General features: G+C 37.0%; 1 protein-coding gene and 1 long non-coding RNA gene across 3 annotated transcripts; one reads left to right on the forward strand and one right to left on the reverse strand.

The window, feature by feature from the left end:
- The first annotated feature begins 8,051 nt into the window (after positions 1-8,051).
- Positions 8,052-13,789, forward strand: LOC147532212 (histone deacetylase 10, chloroplastic-like). Of its 2 annotated transcripts, XM_086649216.1 has the most exons (10): positions 9,034-9,267; positions 9,603-9,681; positions 10,014-10,279; positions 10,671-10,745; positions 11,061-11,162; positions 11,567-11,638; positions 11,890-11,946; positions 12,321-12,572; positions 12,863-13,044; positions 13,267-13,789. In XM_086649216.1, exons 2-10 carry the CDS (start codon positions 9,603-9,605, stop codon positions 13,565-13,567), a joined length of 1,386 nt encoding a protein of 461 aa, XP_086505342.1. In that variant the 5' UTR covers positions 9,034-9,267; the 3' UTR covers positions 13,568-13,789. The 2 variants fall into 2 exon arrangements, with proteins under 2 accessions (XP_086505343.1, XP_086505342.1); XM_086649217.1 differs by lacking the exons at positions 9,034-9,267; positions 9,603-9,681 and adding an exon at positions 8,052-8,170.
- Positions 13,176-17,850, reverse strand: LOC147532213 (uncharacterized). The gene is made up of 3 exons (XR_015227940.1): positions 17,578-17,850; positions 16,742-17,005; positions 13,176-13,502 (listed from the first exon to the last, which is right to left on the reverse strand). It is a non-coding gene; the product is annotated as an uncharacterized LOC147532213 (long non-coding RNA).
- Positions 17,851-19,852: the final 2,002 nt, after the last annotated feature.

Genomic DNA, 19,852 nt, shown 5'->3' on the forward strand with positions numbered 1-19,852 from the left:
TAGCGCGGAGAATCTCATCATTCCACTGATTGTTGGTGATAAGTTGAGAAACTTTGGTAAGAGTAGAGTTGTTGGAGTTAGAAATGGTGCTGGTAGTACCTGGGATCCACTTGTCAGTCCAGATGTTAATGTTTTCGCCCGAGTGTACTTCCCATGTAATAAGATGATCGATGTTGTCATAATGTCTTTTGATGACTTTCCAATTCCACGAATGGTGGGATTTGGCTGGCCCAGGAGTATTAGAGTTATGAAAATATTTGGCTTTCAAGAATTGGACCCACAAAGCTTCAGGGTCGGATTTGAGGCGCCAAGCCAGTTTGCTAAGGAGGGCGGTGTTGTCGAGATGAGGATCATGAATACCTAGCCCTCCTTGTTTCTTCGGAAGACATATATATGACCATGCTTTGGGGCATATACCTTTGGACTTTCCTCACCAGAAGGACTTTTGCAAAGTCGCTATGCTTTTGCTAACGCTTTTCGGGAGTGCGAAGCATTGCATCTAATATCGGGGAACGGACGAAGCAACAGCTGAGATGACAATTGTGCGGCCAGCCTGAGAAAGGAAAGAATGGCTCCACTTGGAGAGTTTGGATTTGATTTGGTCCAAAATAGTTAGAGAAAGATAAAAAAAATTGAAGGTCGTCGGAAAATTTGGCCGGCCGGCGACCTTCATCGGAGAAGATGATGAGGTGGCGAGATACATGATGTGGAGGAGAGAGAGGGATAGATGAGGTGTTTTTTTAAAAAAAAAATTATACGTATTCTATTTTGGCCCCCTAGTTTTTTCTAAAGTAGCTATAAGTTTTTGGAAATTGACCCAAATTTAAAAGGGGGTCAATTTTGAATTTTGAAATCATTCTTATAAGAAAGGTAAATATGGGAACAGAAAGATTAACCATAAAAGTTGACTGACGGTGTTAAGAAAAGGGGGTCATATTTGAATTTACGAAAAAAAAAAGGGGGCCATAAAGGAAGGTGGTCACAAAGTAGGCCATATAGGAATTAACTCATATTTTAATATTGCTAAATTACATGTTAAATTCCTAAAATGAACCTATCTAGGGTACGGGCGGACCGTGTGATCATGTCAACTTTAGAGAAGTTTTTTTTTCTTTTCTAATCTGTGTGAGGTTCTCAATATATAGTAATACATCTATATATGAACAAATTACATGGATTTAAAATTCAAAAATCAAATCTACAATAATAATTATAGCAATCAAACAAATATTACGAATATATTGTGATTGATTTAAATAGAATATAAGGTGTAAATACATATTTGTGATTGGGAGTAAATACAGTATACGAAAAAGAGTTATCCTTGATTGAGATAGATAATTATGTGATTGGATTGACAGTCCATGAGTAGCCTATCTAACTTTGCTGGTCAGAGGGACATAGTTTGTCTCAGACTTCAAGCAATCAATTTCTCTTAATGTTTCGAAGTGTCACATCGCACTCTCTGCAAACTTCCACCTCTATACCTAGGCCACACTAATCGTCAAAAATAAACCAACCGAATTAGCATGATAGAGGTATGGAAACCCGAATGGCTGGAGGAGTAAATTGGAAAATTGACCTACAAAGCAATGTCTACTGATGTGCCATTAGTTGTTTGACACATTTGGAATGCTCCAAAATATTTGAGGCATTGGTTTGGAATACTTCAGATATTCACCCATGTCCAAGAGAGTGGTTTGGAATATTTCAAGTGTCATTGATGTCCCTTCAACAAAAAAAAACTGTTATTGATGTCTTACTTGGGTTTGATACATGAATTCAAAGATTGAGAGATGGTAAACACTTTGTTGGCCTTTAGGCATGTTCTTGTTTAATTTGACAGTTACCAAACTTATCACATTTTGATGTATCAATGCTATTGTAATGACTATCGTACGTCGTAATCAAATTCCAAATTTCAAAAAAAGATTTAAAGACATTTTAGTTGGGAAATGTTATAATCACTCCTTATTTTTGTTATATGCACTCACATCTCCTTGTCTTGAACAAAAATGGTGAATGCATTTTCGATAAAATTACCTACCAGTTTTCATAAGAAACATAAATCCAAATTATAAATATGTTATTAATTTTATAATTTACTAAACTAGTTGTACTATAAGAATGCTAATAAATTCAAACAAACTGAAAAAGAAATGTTGTTAAAGTTTAAGACTGAATACATAACAACTTTAATCATCACTATCATTTGTCTGGTTGACTGACATGAGCAATAGTGTCGGCAATTTGATCTCGAAAAATGTCCATTTGCATTTGTTGTTGTTGATTAACTATTTGTGGTTGTATTTCCTTAATTAAGACCACTAGTTTAGTACCCCCAAAATTTGACATGAATTCAACTAGCTCGGATTCAAGCTTGAACAATTTCGAAAGTTTGAATCAATCTAAGCCTTAAACATATTGTTCTCTACCTAAACATACTTGGAGTTGCTAGGTTTTTTTAGATAGTTCTCTCTTTAGATCATTGTATAACATAAGAGAAATTTTCTCTCAAAAAATTTAGAGAGATAATAGGTTCTAAATTGATTTAAAATTATGAACTTAAATAATAAAAAAACTTATATATTTTTTAATCTCATTTAACATGAATCAGGAATTCATGGTATAACAAGAAAAAAGAAGTTTGAATCAATCTAAGCCTTAAACATATTGTTCTGTACCTAAGCATACTTGGAGATAGCTAGGTTTTTTGAGATAGTTTTCTCTCATCTTACATGAATCAGGAATTCATTGGTATAACAAGAAAAAAAAACTATCTCTTTAGAAAGAAATTTTGTAGAGAGAGAAAGTTGAGCAAATATGATGAACCTCCCAAACTATTATTTCTCTACTACAATTTCAACAAAATCACAAGAAAAACTTCAAGTTTCTCTACTCAAATCCAACAAAAACAAAAACTCATTAAGTAACAATACAAATTTCAATGTAAATCACACAAAATAGTTCAAATTTCTCTAACCTATTCAACAAAAATATAAACTCATCAAGTAATAGTTAGAAAGAATTATTTCTCACTGAAACGATGTTGCTTTAACAAACTTGAGATTGGTAGTTCTTGTTGATTAGGGCAACCTTGGCCAAACCCTAATTTGTTGAGAAGAGTTGAAGAGGTAGAAAGAAGGAATACAAAGAAGGCTTTCAAAAAAAAAAATACCCTTTCACGGTTGATGAAATCACCGTGAATGGCTTCCCGAAAAAGTTTAAAGCAAGAAGCCAATAATTTTTGGCTTTTGCTTTTTGCGATAGATGTGCTTTTGATCGGCTTAAAATAAGCCACAACTTATTTCATCCAAACGCAAACAATTTCTTAAAAGCACTTCAAATAAGCTATTTTAAGCGGAACCAAAAAATCTTGAATTCAATAAAGTACGACTCCTAAGGCGGCTTACAAAGAAGTTCTAAAATCCTTTTTTTTCGTGCTCGATTTGCATTAAATGACTCATTTTAGGAACCTTCCTCTCTTTGTTACTTTTTATTCAGTATTAACATACATAAATTTAGTAATTTTTGTGTCAATATTCATTACTAAATTATGTAAATGTAGTTCTCATCAAATGTTGCAAACATTTTTTAAATTGATGATTTTGTAAAAAAAAAAAATTGGTTGAAAATATAGTTTTCTTTTCTTTGAATAGGCTAATAATATGATACAATTTCATTATATTGTGTTATACAACATGTCTGACACTTGATCTCTCTCTATTAATAGTTATAATTTTATTCTTCTGATTACAAAATGTATTTGTCGTAGTACTTTTAATTATACAATGTAGCAAAGGCTGAAATAAAATAAAAAAACAATAAAAATCATCTTCTTTATTTTATTAGAAAATACAGTTCATTTTCAAAGTAGATGGACTCTGTGTTGAAATAAGTTTACAAGTGTTTGTTTTTGTTTTGTGGATTTCCAAGTGCCCCCATAAAAATATAGCACAAATTATACAAAATCTCCGTGCCGAAGGCACGGGCTATACCTAGTCTATATAATAAAATGGGTGGATGGGTGCTGACTGAGACAAACAAATGTATAAATTCATCTGTCCTTTTATCCCATGATAAATCTCAGCCTTCCATTTATCTTGAGACTGAGAGAGAAACAAAAAAAGAGCACATCTCTTCCTTGATACGTCAGACAACTCTTGGTTTATTATTAATGACTTAAATAAATGGGGGTTTATTGGCTAATCACGTTTTGCTCCGTCCCTTCAATGGCAAAATCCTAAAGCACCTCTTCTACTCCTCCATTTTCAACATTATGTTGCTCTAATTAATCCTCATCATCTTCATCTTTCCAAGTATTTGCTGGACTTTCTCCATCCCTTCAATGGCAAAACCCTAAAGCAGCAATTCTACTCCTCCATTTTCAATTTTCGGTTGCTTTAATTAGTCCTTATCATCTTCATCTTTCAGGTATTTTCTAGACACACACTCTCTCTCTCAATTTTATCATTTCCATTTGTGTTGTCTTATTGATGATGAATTTCATTAAGTTGAATTACGAGCTTAATCTATGACAGATTATTAAGGAATCAATTGATGATGAATCTCATTAATGGTGCGTTTGGTTGCGGGATTCTTAAGTAGGAGTCCTACCAAAAATGGGATTTGGTAGGAATCATGAATCCCTGGTCTGTTTGGCTACTAAAAGTCCTAGGACTCTTGAATCCCAAGAATTCCTAAGTCCATAATTTGTACTAGCCCAGAATCCCACCCAACCCCCTAAGATTTTATAGGATTTTGGATTTTTCCTCCCTAAATCCAACCCTAAAATCAACCCAAATCCTCCTGAATCATTCCCGATAGAAGATTGCGGAGAATGAACCCTAAGACTCGTATCTCTCTTCATCTCTCGTCTTCTCCGACAAAAAAGTTGCAGAGAATGAACCCTATGTCTGAAGATTGAAGCTGATGATGCACAAAATATCCAGACGTTGACTAACGTCTGAAGCAAGATCAGACCTGAAGTCCACTGGGTCAACCCAGCTTAAGGTATCAGGACAGTTGGGCCTTTGATGGTCCACCACATATTCCCCTAACTGGGAGGTCGGCCAGAGGAAACCAGCCCTGCAAAATGCCCTTAGCATGAACATATCAGTCCTGGGGTTTTCAAAGGAGTAAGGGGGTTCACACAGGTTCGGCCAACGTCTTACGCCCAGAACTGGGGAGGCAGAAGCGCCAAGAGACCTACCGACTTAATCCCGAAGCTTCCAGAGAGATCTCAGACAGCTACATATCTCGGAGTGTTTAAGCCAGTTTGGACTCCACGTATCTAAAAGAGGAAACTTCTCCTTTAGAGTCTATCACTTCGGTAAGATATCTACGAAGAATCCTTGAACTTAGGAACTTCTAGTTATCGAAGATTCGAGATAAACTCTAAGAGAAACCCTAGATACTCAAGAGAGGAAACTTCTCCATTGGTTGGACGGCAACCGCCTCACCACCGCCACTAAACACAGTCGGCCTAACATCGCCTATAAAAGGCCCCCCGCATCGTCCTTCTCGGGACACGATCTCTTAACCCTAAAAGATCACAAGAAACTCAGAGTTCTCACAACTCTCCCTCCAAAAAGGATCAATCAATATTCATTCTTTTACTGCAAAGAGCACCCTAACTGGCTTGAGCGTCGGAGCGGTTTTCGAACCCTTTGCAGGTTTTCCCCCCTTTTTGGGAACAGACGAACATGAACAAGGAGCAAAGAGCTGGAGCAAGGAGCTGGAATAAAAAGAAACAGAGTTGGAAGCAGGAAAAACTAGGTGGAACAATAATCAACTTAAACAGAACAATCATATGTAACGGAGGCTGTCATGCATCAACTCCCTTTTTCATGCTAATCTAGCGGAAGGCCATTTTTTTACATCAACATTTGGCGCTAGAAGGAGGGGATCTCTCCAGCAAATCATCAGTTCGGTAACTCGAATCTTATTCATTCTACTTTTCAGACTAACTATTTCCTTGAGCCCTTCAGACAGACATGTCTTCAAGCGAGCATACGCCTCGTGGATCGCATAGTCTCCCCAACGTGGTAGAGCTTATGGCCGAGCTAGAATAACTCAAGGCCGACTACCTCCGGAGGGACGAGGAGGCAAAACAACTGGAGGAAAGTCTCCGCAAAGCCGAAACGGCTAGGAAAGTCGGAGCACCAGAAGAAAGAAAAGAAGCAATCAAGATGCACGCAAGAAGGCTCGTCTCACCCGACAACATATTCTCTTCTGGAGCACTGACCTTACAACCTGGCGATCAGATGCATCTGGAGAATATTTTGGACGAGTATGAAACGTTGGATCCCAATCGGCCGTACGTCCCCAAAAACAAGGGAGTCGGAGAAGGATGCGTAGATGATCCAACCGTTTGCGAGGTGCTCATACATCAAGTATCGGAGCTGACTCGAGAAAGAGAGAAGGAGAGGTTGTGGGGAAAAGTGGTAATCCACCAACCCCCTCTCTGCCGAGAAATATTGGAATCAGAGAAGCCGAAGAACTTCAAACGTCCAGCACTCAACCATTACTATGGTCTAGAAGATCCAAGAGTGTTCATCAACAACTATACTTCAGTAATTAACCTGTACACGGCCAACTGGAATATAACTTGTCTTTTTAACTATAAATAAGTTTAAATTAGGTCTTCGACCAAATTTCCTGTTTGAGTATTCAGGTTGCAAGTAGGTGCGTTAGCAGTAGCAGGGTGCCTTTAAACCAAGTAATGAAACTTCGGTTTCGATGGAAATTTCGGTCGGTATAAAAGTGGAAACGTTTCGTGGAAACGCTTCGGTTAGTGTGGAAGTTTTACAAATCTGCAAAATGACATAAGTATGATGCAATTGTGCATAACAAGTCTCTTTCACCATAATTGAATTATTTAACCCTAGAATATAATGAAATTGTGCAATAAAATAGTTAGCTTAGGGGCTAAGTTGAATTATTTAACCCGAAAATAGTTAGGCCAGGGTGTAATCTACAATGGTACTGTTAGATTAGGGACTAAATTAAACTTAATAATCGTAAAACAATTAACTTAGGGTCTAATCTACAGTAAAATCATTATTTTAGGGGCTAGATTGAATTATAAAGCTCTAATAACCCTAACACAATTAGTGTAGCGTTCAATTTATAATATAACAGTTAATTTAGGGTAAAAATTGAATTATTTAACCTTAATAGCTCTCAAACAGTTACATTATGGGTCTAATTTGCAATAAGTAGTAACTGTCAGGGGGGGGTGGGGGGGGGGGGGCGAATCTGAAATAACACATGAAGTGTCTGTTGTAAAAGATGAGGTTCCTTCTTCACTAAAATATCTGTCGGCTCTCCCTTTCTCTCCAGGGTTTCAAATCTCTCTTCAAATCAATCATATTTCTCTTAAGGGTGCTTCTAAAGGCACCAGGCCAAAACGTTGTTAGCATCTAATAAATTTATTGACTCGCCATTGACCCGAGGTCTCAATAAGCACCGGTTTTTAATGTGGGTGACGTTCACCTTCGTTTGCTTCTTCCATCTTCTTGTGAAAGAGAAAGTTTGGAATTCCCAATTTGGTTTAGATTTATGAGAGATGGATGGAGGGGTTAGGATTAACTGAGAAGGACCGGTGCCTACATAATTAGTTGGTGCTAATAGAGAAAGGAGCGGTTAGGTCTGGTGCTAACAGAGATGGATGCTAACAGCCTCTTAGTCCGGTGCCTTTAGAAGCACCCTTCTCTTAGAGAAGCAGAAATCAAGATGTAGTAAATGAGAAAGAATGATTCAATGAATAAGGAAACAAGATAAATAAACAAGAAATAAATCATATTTGGAAATGATTCAATCTCCAACATATACCTGTTAGGGAGATTTTATAGGCAATGCCCAAAGTTGTTAAAGACAATCTCGCTAAAGGCAATCCGTATTTTAGTTAAAAGCAATGTGCAATTAAGAGGCAATGTGTAGATCAAAGTTTGACCTACCGGCGTCAAGTTGTCAGTCGACTCTTTCTCTCTTCTCTTCTTCTTTCCTTCTTCTCATTCTCTCTCCGACGAAGGAGATGACCCCTTCGCCGGAAACTTCTAGTTCATCATAAAGGTTTCTTCTCTGTAAACTTGCTTATTTATACTGCCTCCCCACTGATTCTCACAAACCTCCCCAAAGATGCTGAAGTAAAAGCATAACAAAGCAGGTTGCCTCTCCCTCTCTCACTGCATCTTCCATTTTCCAAAACCCTAAATAACTTAAACCCCTAAGAATCAGTATTTGTGCTTGAATTCCCACTTCAGTATTCTTTTCTCAGTTTCTGGTTTTGAGTAGGGATGTCAACGGGGCGGGTTTGGGACGGTTCATCCCCTTCCCAACTCCGTCCCGTTAGCAAACGGGTTTTACCATTACCGTCCCAATAATTAATCGAGACACATATTCAATTACCATACCTGCAGCAATTAAAAATTGCTAAACCATTACCGTCCCGCCCCGTTTAATATAACATGAGTGGGTAACATGAGTGGGGTCGGGTCGGGTTCAAACAAAATATTTTGTGTTTTGTTTCACATAAGTTATTTTAGTATGAAGTAACATAACAATCGTTAATAAAATTTTATAAGACTTTGAGTTTATCAATAATAAACACTACAACTACTTAAATAATATATAACATAACATAGTTAAATTGATAACATAAGATTAAAGTTTTAGAAACATAACCATAAATAAAACATATATTTAATATATATATATATGGTACTAATTGGTTAGGGGTGGAGTTTACTATCTAATATCAAACCCGCCCCGAACTCGATTATTTGTTTCAACTTCATAACCCGAACCGTTTAATAAACGGGTCGGTAAAACCCGTTCCATTAGGGACGGGTTTGGGAAAAAAACCGTCGGTTCGGACCAAATTGCCACCCCTAGTTTTGAGCCTAAAAATACTCTCACTAATTCTTGTATGTTATCACATTGTGAATATTTATATGGTTTTTCCTTGCTAATAGGGTTGTATATTGTTACAGACACATAACGATAAGTCTAAAACCCTCGAAGACTTAATTTTTATTTATACTACATCTTTGGTGGGGTAATGCAGTTACTTTATCAAAAATAAAGAAGGATAGAGAGCACAACGAATCGATTTTCAATTCAATTAGACAAACTAGGATTACAATTTTTTTCTGGTTTGGAGGACAAGAAGAGAGAAGAGGAAAAAGAGATATAATATTTTTTATTGCAGGTTAGATAGCTGGTCGGAGGTTGCCTGCCAGGATACTTTTGCCGGAAAATAGGGTTGATAGCATTGACTCTAACCAAACTTGGTCAACTTGTTTTGACCAAGTCTTGGGGGCAAGATACATTGCCTTTAACAAAAAGATACATTGCCTTTAAAATTTCCCTTTCTGTTATTATTGGATTTGCCGAAATCTTGAAAACTTTGGTCGAAAATCTTGCAAGAAATATTTAATTTTTTTAATTGGTAAGCTTGTGCCTCAAACCCTTGACCTTTATATTGGAAGACTTACCTCTCACCACTTGAGCCATTATTGGCAAGAAATATTTAATTCCTTGCTTTAAAAAGAGTAGGAAGAAGAACTGAAAACCCTCATCCTTCATTCCTTCCTCAGATGTTGGAGAATCCTAGGAGAATGAATCTTCAGTCTTCTCTCCAATTCTGCACCACCCACAGAAGCTATCTGAATGAGGGTTTGATTTCTACTGATTTAACTACTCTTTAAGATACCAATATAATATAGTACAATATTGATTTGATTCTTCTTTAATATGATCCTTTTGATTTAAATTATGACCCCAAGTACTAATTATTTGCAATAAGAAATCATAAAGAGTATATATATGTTGTCAAAGGGAAATAGTCCAACAACATGCAGCACAACCAATACCTAATATGTATACCCCTAGCATATCCGATACTATAGCGTATCACGCACCGATTCACGTACTACGACCGTAGTGATCAGCTTTTCGGGTAACATTGACCCCTTACTCTGTCTCCACTACTTGTTTGGTCGATACAGGGAACCTCTTGGGGTTGATGCGCCGGCCATTGCTTGCTAAACAAGAGAACCTTTGCAGGTTTAGTTTAGCAAACAAAATATTCAAACAAGAGAGAAGTTTCTGTGCGAGTACGAGATCAAAGAAAAAACTTTCCTTAAGAAATCATAGAGATATTGTTTCTTGTTCAAAAGGTGTAGAAGAAAATGCAGTTGTATCTGTTTCCGATAAGCAACTATCGGATGCGCGTATTATTTATTGTGTAGCACCAGCAATGGGTCATAACCAGGTATGCAGCAATTATCGGATGCGCGTATTATTTATTGTGTAGCACCAGTAACATTTCTTTTGTTCTAATTGTAGCTACTATAAGTGCTTTTGTCCCTTCTTCTTGTCCCCTATGAAATGCTTGCATATCTGCAATGAGTCTCCACACCCAAAGAACATGTGACGTATTGACTCGTTTGCCATTTTGTACATCGTACATCTATTTACCGTAGTGAAGCCGATTTTCATGTTCTCTATAATTGGTGTAAAGTTCCCTTATATGAGCCTTTTAGGCACTTGAGAGATTGTAGTCTTCTCAAGTACATGAAAGTAGTATTTTATACCTTTGATATTCAGATAGTTTTACTTCTATTTTATCTTGAATTGATGTGTGACTTAATACTAACTAACAGGAAGAACATCCAGAGTCTCATTTCAGAGTTCCTGCAATTACGAGTGCTCTTGAAAAGATGGAGCTCACACCAAAGGTATAAAATAAGATTTCACTCTTAATTTCATGTTAGAACTCATTATGCTATTAGTGAAACCCATTTCCGTAATAATGTAGAAAAAAATAAGCCATTTATAGATTTGGCTGCGAGAAGGACAGTACGAAGTTAGTTCGGTTTTATGTTCCGTTATCTACAACTTGTGTTCTTGTTTAGATATTAGTGAATATTGTCTTCAAAATATTTTTCGTTTGAAGTTAATTCTTAATAGTGAAATGGAAATCCGTTTCTCCTATTCTTGTTTTTCTCTTTCTTTCACCTATAGACTTGTTCTTTGTTAAACTCTTGTTTCAGCATCGTGGTTCAGACGTGGTTGAACTTCAAAATTTCAAGTTCGCAAGTATCGATGATATTGCAGCTGTTCATGCAAGATCTTATGTTACTGGTCTGGAGAAGGTACCAATCTCATTTTCCTATCCGACCTTGCAGTTGGTTTCCTATACAAAGAAAGAAAGTAACATAATTTGAAATTTCGTTACGTGGAGACGAGAATGTATCAATTCTTTGCATTTCCACTTGAGGCTGGAGGTATTTTTTGCGCTATATCGCACACTGGTTTTGTATAAGACCATAAACCTCCAAAACGAAGAGCCAAGCCCTGCTACCACAGTGGAGAAACAAAATATTGCAACCCAACCAAGTGGAATATAAACTTTTCGGTTTAGGGTTTAGGACTTAAAGGACAAAGCCAGCGTTCCTGAGCAGTTGGAGTTCAGTAACCTGAACTTCTATTGGACTTACAGAATACTTAATTGGAACATCTTGTTGGGTAAATTTATATATTATTATGTCCTATGTAGGCTATGGGTCGAGCTTCTCAAGAAGGTCTTATTTTCATCGAAGATAGCGGGCCAACATATGCTACTTCAACTGTAAGATTGCCACTTAAGCTTTTGCTTCTTTCAGATTGTGTGGTGTTATTGTTAAAAGTTGAAAACAATTGGTCTTTTCGAATGATCGGATGAAAAATCAACCACGATGTATGCTCTGACCATGTAATGTTAGTCTCTGATAATAGATATTTGGACTTGGTTAATATAGTTTTTTAAAATGAAATCCATGTGTAGGATTACTTTACCTAATCGTGAGCTTTCTTATGTTATTGAATCTATTGATGATGCAGACATTTCAGGAGTCACTCACTGCTGCTGGAGCAGGCATTTCCTTAGTTGATTCTGTGGTAAAGTAGCTTTTCTAACTCCTATCATATGCTGAGATTGAGGTAGTGTTTTTTTTCTTAAGTAAGATCTGAAATCTGACTCAAAGATCTGAAATATCACAAGTCTGATTTCAAACTGTTTGTTTTTGTCTAATTTGCCTGGATGGCTGATTCAGGTTGACTTTGGGTCAATTCGATTCAGATTATTCAGATTGAGACGAGTTCAACGAGTTGAACTCAGACAATGAGAAAAACACAAGCACCGCCATATGGTTCTTTTCTCCCATATTCAGTTTCCGATGAGACTTTGTCTCGTGACTTTTAGGAGGAAATTAGGCAATATCTAGGAGGAAATTAGGCAATTTCTTTTGTTAACGTTGGATGTATATATCCAGGTAGCGGCATCAAAGATCAGCAACAGTCCACCAATTGGATTCGCTTTGATAAGGCCTCCCGGTCATCATGCTATTCCTGAAGGCGCTATGGGCTTTTGTGTCTTCGCAAATGTGGCTGTGGCAGCTCGTTACGCTCAGCGTGTTCATGGACTAAAGAGGGTTTTCATAATTGATTTTGATGTTCACCATGGAAATGGAACAAGTGATGCATTTTATGATGACCCGGATATTTACTTCCTTTCAACTCACGAAGTAAGCACTTCATCATTATACAAATTATATCAGATTTTGCCAGCAGTAGTGGAGATTTTGAAGCTACTACCCTTGTTAGATTTTTCGACCGATGCATCTATATTATCCGGAGAATGAAAGCAAAACCAAATCATAATAGAACCATTCTAGTCTCCCAAACATGACCTTAGTGGACCGCCCAACACTTTTATACTGTGAATTACCATTGTAGGATTTCGAAAGATATTAGACTCACCGCTCAATCATTTTAGAGACCATAGTAACTACGAACTTTAATGTTTGATGTCTAGGATGGCAGCTACCCTGGAACAGGAAGGATAGATGAAACGGGTGAAGGAAAAGGAGAAGGAACAACACTAAACGTGCCTTTACCCGGAGGGTCTGGAGATACAACGATGAGATATGTGTTCGAGGAAGTCATTGTACCGGCTGCCCAAAGATTCAAGCCAGATATTATTCTTGTTTCCGCTGGGTGAGGAAAAAGTATTTACTTCTTCAATTCTAAATTGCAATGTGGTCCTGTAAAGGACCATAAACCTCCACAACCAGGATTCTAACCCGGTTCTCTGTCAGCGGAGAGATGCACATGTTAACACCCGATCAGAGCAGACCTCGAAACTGAGAATCTACTTTATTACTTACGAATTACTATTAATTATCATTATTTTGGGTTTGGTGTTTTTTTTATGATCAGATACGATGCTCATGTTCTAGATCCACTAGCCTCTCTACAATTTACGACGAGTACATACTATATGCTGGCATCGAACCTCAAACAACTAGCGACGGAATTATGCGGAGGACGGTGCGTATTTTTCCTAGAAGGTGGTTATAATCTGAAATCACTTTCATATTCAGTAGCAGATTCATTTAGGGCTTTTCTCGGTGAGCCAAGTTCAGCTTCTCAGCTTGACGATCCAGCCATTTTATCTGAAGAACCATCAGCAAAAGTCAGAAAAGCAATTCAGAGGGTCAAGCACATACATTCTCTCTAAAAACTTTATATATATATATATATATATATATATATATATACTAGAGTATAGCCACCCGTGCCTTCGGCACGAATGATGTTTTTGGGATATGTCAGTTTCATTTTCATTGAAATATAGAAAAAGAAAAAAAGAATTATATGAAATAGGATAATCCGTTATTTAGAGTATTTTTTTCTAAATTGATTAAGAACGTTGTAGTTATTAATTTTTCATTCCTTTCTAGCTTTATGTTAATGATAGGTATCTAACTTCTAACTAATTAAAGGTATAAACGATGCCCTGAGCCAAGTACAATTACGTTCAATAAAAAAGAAAGTAAAAAATCTAAAACAAAAGGGAAACAAAAAATAAGAGATATTTACATGAATATGAACAAAAATTTCCATGTGAAAGTAGGACATTAAGAAAGTAATATCAACACTGGTATGGTAGGCTATTTACAGTGGCTTTAGAATGCTTATAAGATATTCACAATTCTTCGAGGAACTCCAAATGATCTTACATAAAAATGAGTTCCAAGCTTCCTCCATGGATTCCTCAATCCTTTTCTTCTTTTTATACACATATTTTTCAGGTTCCGTGCAGATTTGACAATCTTTTATTTTTTTTCCTTTGTGTACGGTACTTCATGTTTTTACCATTTTTATATATGAGATTGGTTGTAAAGTAACGAAAAAATATTTTACCATTTTAAATATATAAGCATGAATCAAACCTAATATGCATATAAGCTATTAGCTACATATAGGGATTTAGCTAATAATAAAAACAACAAAACAAAGACGAAGAGACATGATAAAATGAAGGTTGCTTCTAAAGGCACCAAGCCAAAAGGCTGTTAGCATCCATCTCTATTAGCACCAGGCCCAACTGCTCATTTCTCTGTTAGCACCGTTCAACTATGTAGGCACCAGTCAAAGCCAACTTAACCCTAACACCTCCATCCGTTTATCACAAAATCAAACAAAATCTATCGGACGAACTGAACCAGTCCGAGCCTTAAAGAGGACCAAACAGATCCGTTGATCCGGGACTTAAGAGGAACAAACGGATCAGGTGATCCGGGACTTAAGAGGACCAAACGGATCAGCTGATCCGGGACCTAGGAGGACCAAACGGATCAGCTGATCCGGGACTTAAGAAGACCAAACGGATCCGCTGATCCGGGACCTAAGATGACCAAACGGATCAGCTGATCCGGGGCTTAAAAAATATCCCAATCCTCACTCTCTTTCTCGTGAACTCGACCATGACCAGCTCCTCTGCTACTTCTCGCAAGGTTTTCTTCATCTTTCTCTCTCTAAAAACCCTTATTCTCATCTCTCTCTCTACCTTTCTGAATCTTGCAATCTTTCTTCTACATTTACAAAGGAGATGTAGAACGAATGAAGATGAACATGAGAAGGAAGAGGAGAGAAAATGAGTTTATTTTGTGGATGAAATGTGGTGAAGAAGGAAGAAGAGAGTGGACCCATTCTTTTCAATTTTGTGTATTTACTAACAGGAATATAAAGTAAATAAGAAAAAATGAATTTTTTTTACTTACACTGTCTAGATGAGCACACATGATTTTTGTTTTGGAAAAAAAATGAATTGGTATTCTTTTTATTTTGGAAGAAGAAGATGGAAGAAGCAAATGAAGGTGAATGTCACCCACATTAAAAACCGGTGCTTATAGAGAACTCGGATCAATGGCTATTGACCCAAGTCAATAAAATTTCCGGATGCTAACTGCCTTCTGGCCCGGTGCCTTTAGAAGCACCCTAAAATGAATGACCCATATTTGTTATTTCATACTACAAAACAAAGACGAACAAACTGTAGGGATTTATACCCTTCTACTAGTGTTTATAGCGGAAATATGACATCTAATGTCTACACTAGTATTCCCAGGATCACATGCAAAACTAGTAATTAATCTAATGGAGATAGTAGATTACCTTAATCGCTTTTCCCTCGAACTAGTTGAATTGATTGAAGAAGACCAAGAGCTTCAAGTGTAGCTCCTCTACTTGGGACACGAGCAATCAATTTGATCTCCCACCTTGTTGTATAGCTAGCACACCAATGGTGGTTGGATAATAAGAAGACCTTCTTCTTAACTAGATTGATAGTAATGGGAATTAGCTCACTTTCTCCTCTCTACTTGATGTGGTAGAGTAAGAAAGCTTAGAGAGAAATTCCACACCTTATTCTCTGCCCTAAGAGTGTTTATATAGAACCCTAATAAGAGTCCACCTCCTTTTAGGTTTCCTAAAACACCCTTTAGAATAAGATTTAGGGAAATAGTCGAAAATAGCAACTATTGGTATTTTCTCAATTCCCTAAGGAGGAGGTGCCCAAACACCACGAAAATTGGCAGATATAATGTTTATTATATCAGCAACTAACCTTCCAAAATTCAGCCCAATCCGAGTCCTAGAAGTACCCGAACCGGTCTAGGCCCAAAAACCCTGTTTTTGGCCTTTTTGTACTATCTTTGCCTAATTCCTTTTTAGGCCTATGAGATATGTTTATGGGACACTCCCATGATTATATCTCACTCCCACTAGTCATATCCTAGATCAATTTGTCACTCTTATGTGTAACCCGTTGTAGGATCCGATCGAAGTTAGCCGCGAATTACTTCGTAATTCGACGATCGTAGTTGGTCTCTAGCTACAACTCAGGCGCCCATGAGTACCTCTAGTTCAGACTCGGACAATCCAGATAGTTTATAGCAAAAAGGCAAGGGCGGAACCAGGATTTCAGGTAGGGGGAGGCCTCTCACTTAAAGTTAGTCAAAAAAGAATAACTACAAAACCTATATTCTACTTCCAAAACTATCAAGAAAGCAGAGATAACGTTATTAGACAAGGCGACGATTAGAAAAGCTAATGTTATTGTTGTTATTGATGATTGGAAGGTTAGTGACAAGGGTCACATTCACATCTAATGAACCACTATCCAAACGGTTGTTCTTCAACCTTACCTCTAAGAGAAGGTGAAAATAAAGAGATTTAGTAGACTAGAAATGTATTAGTGTATTGAGGTAGCCTTGATTTATCTGTTTATCATTTTAAGTTTTTTTGATGAGGTGAAATTTTGTTCAAATATGATTGAATTTTAATGTAATATGTTAGAGTTTTGTTATATCTCTTTCTTTCTTGTTTAAGAGTAATGTCCTGTATATACCTGATTGATTTGCCGGACTGATCCCCGGCTGAAAGATAGTGAAGGCAGTCTAGTTTAGGGACAAGCAAGTAGAAGATGCTGTAATCCGTCGGAACCTGCTTCTTTTTTTAATCAATTTTTCTGAAAGTTTTCTCTTTGCTGCCTTCTCGACTTGGATCCTTCAAATCCTGAACATGAATCCTTCAAACTCAAACTTGAATCTTCGTTGTTCTCTTTGCTACCTTCTAGTTCTCGCCCAATATGAAGTTTCAAACTCCTCAAAACCTAAACACGCACAGATTGCTACCCTTAAGAATTTTTTTTAAACATATCAAATTACAGAGTTACACCTACTATTATAATAAAAACAAATTCCAGACCGGCAGCTGCCCGGTCTCCTAGTAGGTCCTGATCTTAGCAGGCGGGTTTCGATGGTAAAAATTTCCTAAACAAGGCTCCCCATGCTAGTCCCCAACGGGAAGAACGGGCTTTAGGTCATCAGGTGGCTGGGTTCAGGGCAATTCATCACGACATATGAAAGAAAAACTTATACAGGGCTAAGTCAATAAACAATTATTTAAACATCAACTAATGAACTAAATTTATACTTATCTATGATTTATAACTTATAAGAAAGTAAGAGGAATTTCATCAAGCAGCTGGTCTACAAGACTACAACCTAAACCATCTCCATAATTCTCAAAAGAGACTCATCAATTTCTTGATGAATTTCATTGAAGGGGAAGCAAAATTATATCTATAACATGGAATAAGGATCAATGACCTCTATGAGTTAGAACATTAAGATTTTAGAAACATCAAAAATGAGAAAATTGTTATAAGTTAAAGTTACTAACCAAATCCTTGAGAGAGAAAATGAAGATTTAAGATATAAAATAAAAAAAACCCTAGTTGGTCAGAAGTTCGGCTCCTTGCTGTCTTCGATTGAGGATAATTAGAAAAAACCTCACCAGAAATCCTTGAGAGAGAAAGTGGGCATTGAAGAACTCAGAACCCTAGAACTCTCGTCCCCTCCTTGATTGCTGTCGATTTGGGAAAACTTCACCTTTCTCTTTCTCGCCCCAAATCTTTTTTTTTTTTTTTGTTGAAAGGGTAAATCTAATTAACACGAAAGTAGGGCAATCCCTCTCTAAATTTTTACAGACACCCTACTTGGGTCGTGAGCTTGTTAGTATACAGTCAAACTTAAGATGAGTTACCCGATGCTCGTTTGCACGAAGCCCGACCAACCCTAGTTATTAACCGGGCATGGGCGGGATTTGATCATTCGAATATTTAAATTTGCCCGCCCGATTCACCCTGACTGCCCGAGTGGTGACGGAGTTTCCTACATATTTTAGGGTGGAGGGTTTCCTTCTATACAACTTATATTCTCTTATCCAATCCTAGAGGGGCCTTGTGGGTCTATTGAATTCCCATTTGACTAAATTTCTAGTTCCACACTAACAACTTAGTGCGAGATACACATGAGTTGGGGTTATATCATCCATAGTCCCATTATATAGGTAATACCGAAGGCAACGATCACCTTAAAAGGAAACTGTCAAAATCCGAAAAATTTACGGTATCCTCTATGTACAAGCACTTAAGCACTGCTAGCACTAACCAAAATATTAACTCTCGGAACTGGAAGTTCATATGGTCAATCCCGGCTATCCCTCGGATCAAATTATTTATCTGGAAAATTTGTAACAAAGCTCTACCAGTCAAAGAAAGAATAGGCAAGTATATAAACAACAACACGAGTTGCCCTAATTGTACTTCCACTGAATCTATTGAGCATGCTCTTTTACATTGTGCCATAGCGAAAAATATTTGGTTCCACTATAACATAATCTCTGAGAACATCGCTTCCATTACGGATTGCATCTTCTCTTGGGAAGCTCATACTGACCTGTGTCAAACAGCGGAGAATATACACTTTACAACCATACTTTAGATTATATGGAAAATACGTTGCGACCATTGCTTTCAACATGAGTTTAATGATCTCCCGAAAATTATCAAAATGATAGAAAACTTTCCGAAAATGAACAAAAAACAGGCAAAACACAAGCAAACACAAGCAAACACCTATAGATAAATGGAATCCTCCAACTAATGGCTTTATCAAGATAAATGTTGATGCTTCATTCAGCAATATCTCATCCAATGTGGGCATCAGTATGATATCTCATGATGATAATGCAAAATTTATTCATGCTCAAGCTAAATCTACTAGAGGGAGAAATAGTGAATAATGCGAAGCCATGGCAATCCTTTTAGGAATGGAATGGGCTAAATCTAAGAATCATAAATCTATAATCATAGAAAGTGATAATTTCAATCTCATCGAACATCTTGGCAACAATCGCCACACTATTCACTGGCAATCCTTGATTCACGTCAGGAAGATCCGAGAAAGCAAACTAGAATTTGAGGCGGTTCACTTCCACTACACCAAAAGAGCATTAAACTCAAATGCAAACAAGCTAGCAAAGTGGGCAAGAAAGCGCAATAGAAGCAAAGCTTGGGACAATATTCCTTGTAATTTAATTGATAATTACTGTAATAACGTTTTGATTCATTAATGTAATGTTAGTTCAACAAAAAAAAAGTGGGTAAAGGGGGTCCATCGGGCTACCAGGTGTGTTTCAGGTCCGGGCGGGTGAACGGGTAAGAGACTCAATTCCATTCCGCCCACTAAAAAATCACCTGGTCGGGTGGGTGATACCCGACCTCGGGCGTGGGTGTTATGGTCCTCAACGGGCTCGGGTGAATGAGTCAAATTTCGGGTATTCGGGCATTAAACCCACCCATAACCCAAGAGATATATTTTATATAAATATACAAAAAAGAAATATATAATATAGACCAAAGAGAGAGACTTCATCATTATCAATTCATTTTATCATCATATTAAAAATGAAATAAAAATTAATATCTCACTTATATATACTTTAAACTTTAACAAAATCTAGATATAACCAATAACCTTTGGTTGGAGTGGTAAGAGGTATAATCTTCCACCTAAAGGTCAAAGGTTCAAGGCACACGCTGAACAATTAAAAAAAAAATAAAAAATTTAGATACAAAATACAAGAATAATATACATAACCAGGAGAAACTTAT

Source organism: Eschscholzia californica, unplaced genomic scaffold (assembly GCF_041429995.1).
Source record: "Eschscholzia californica isolate CP2 unplaced genomic scaffold, dmEscCali1.0.p SCAF_6, whole genome shotgun sequence".
Classification (NCBI taxonomy): domain Eukaryota; kingdom Viridiplantae; phylum Streptophyta; class Magnoliopsida; order Ranunculales; family Papaveraceae; genus Eschscholzia; species Eschscholzia californica.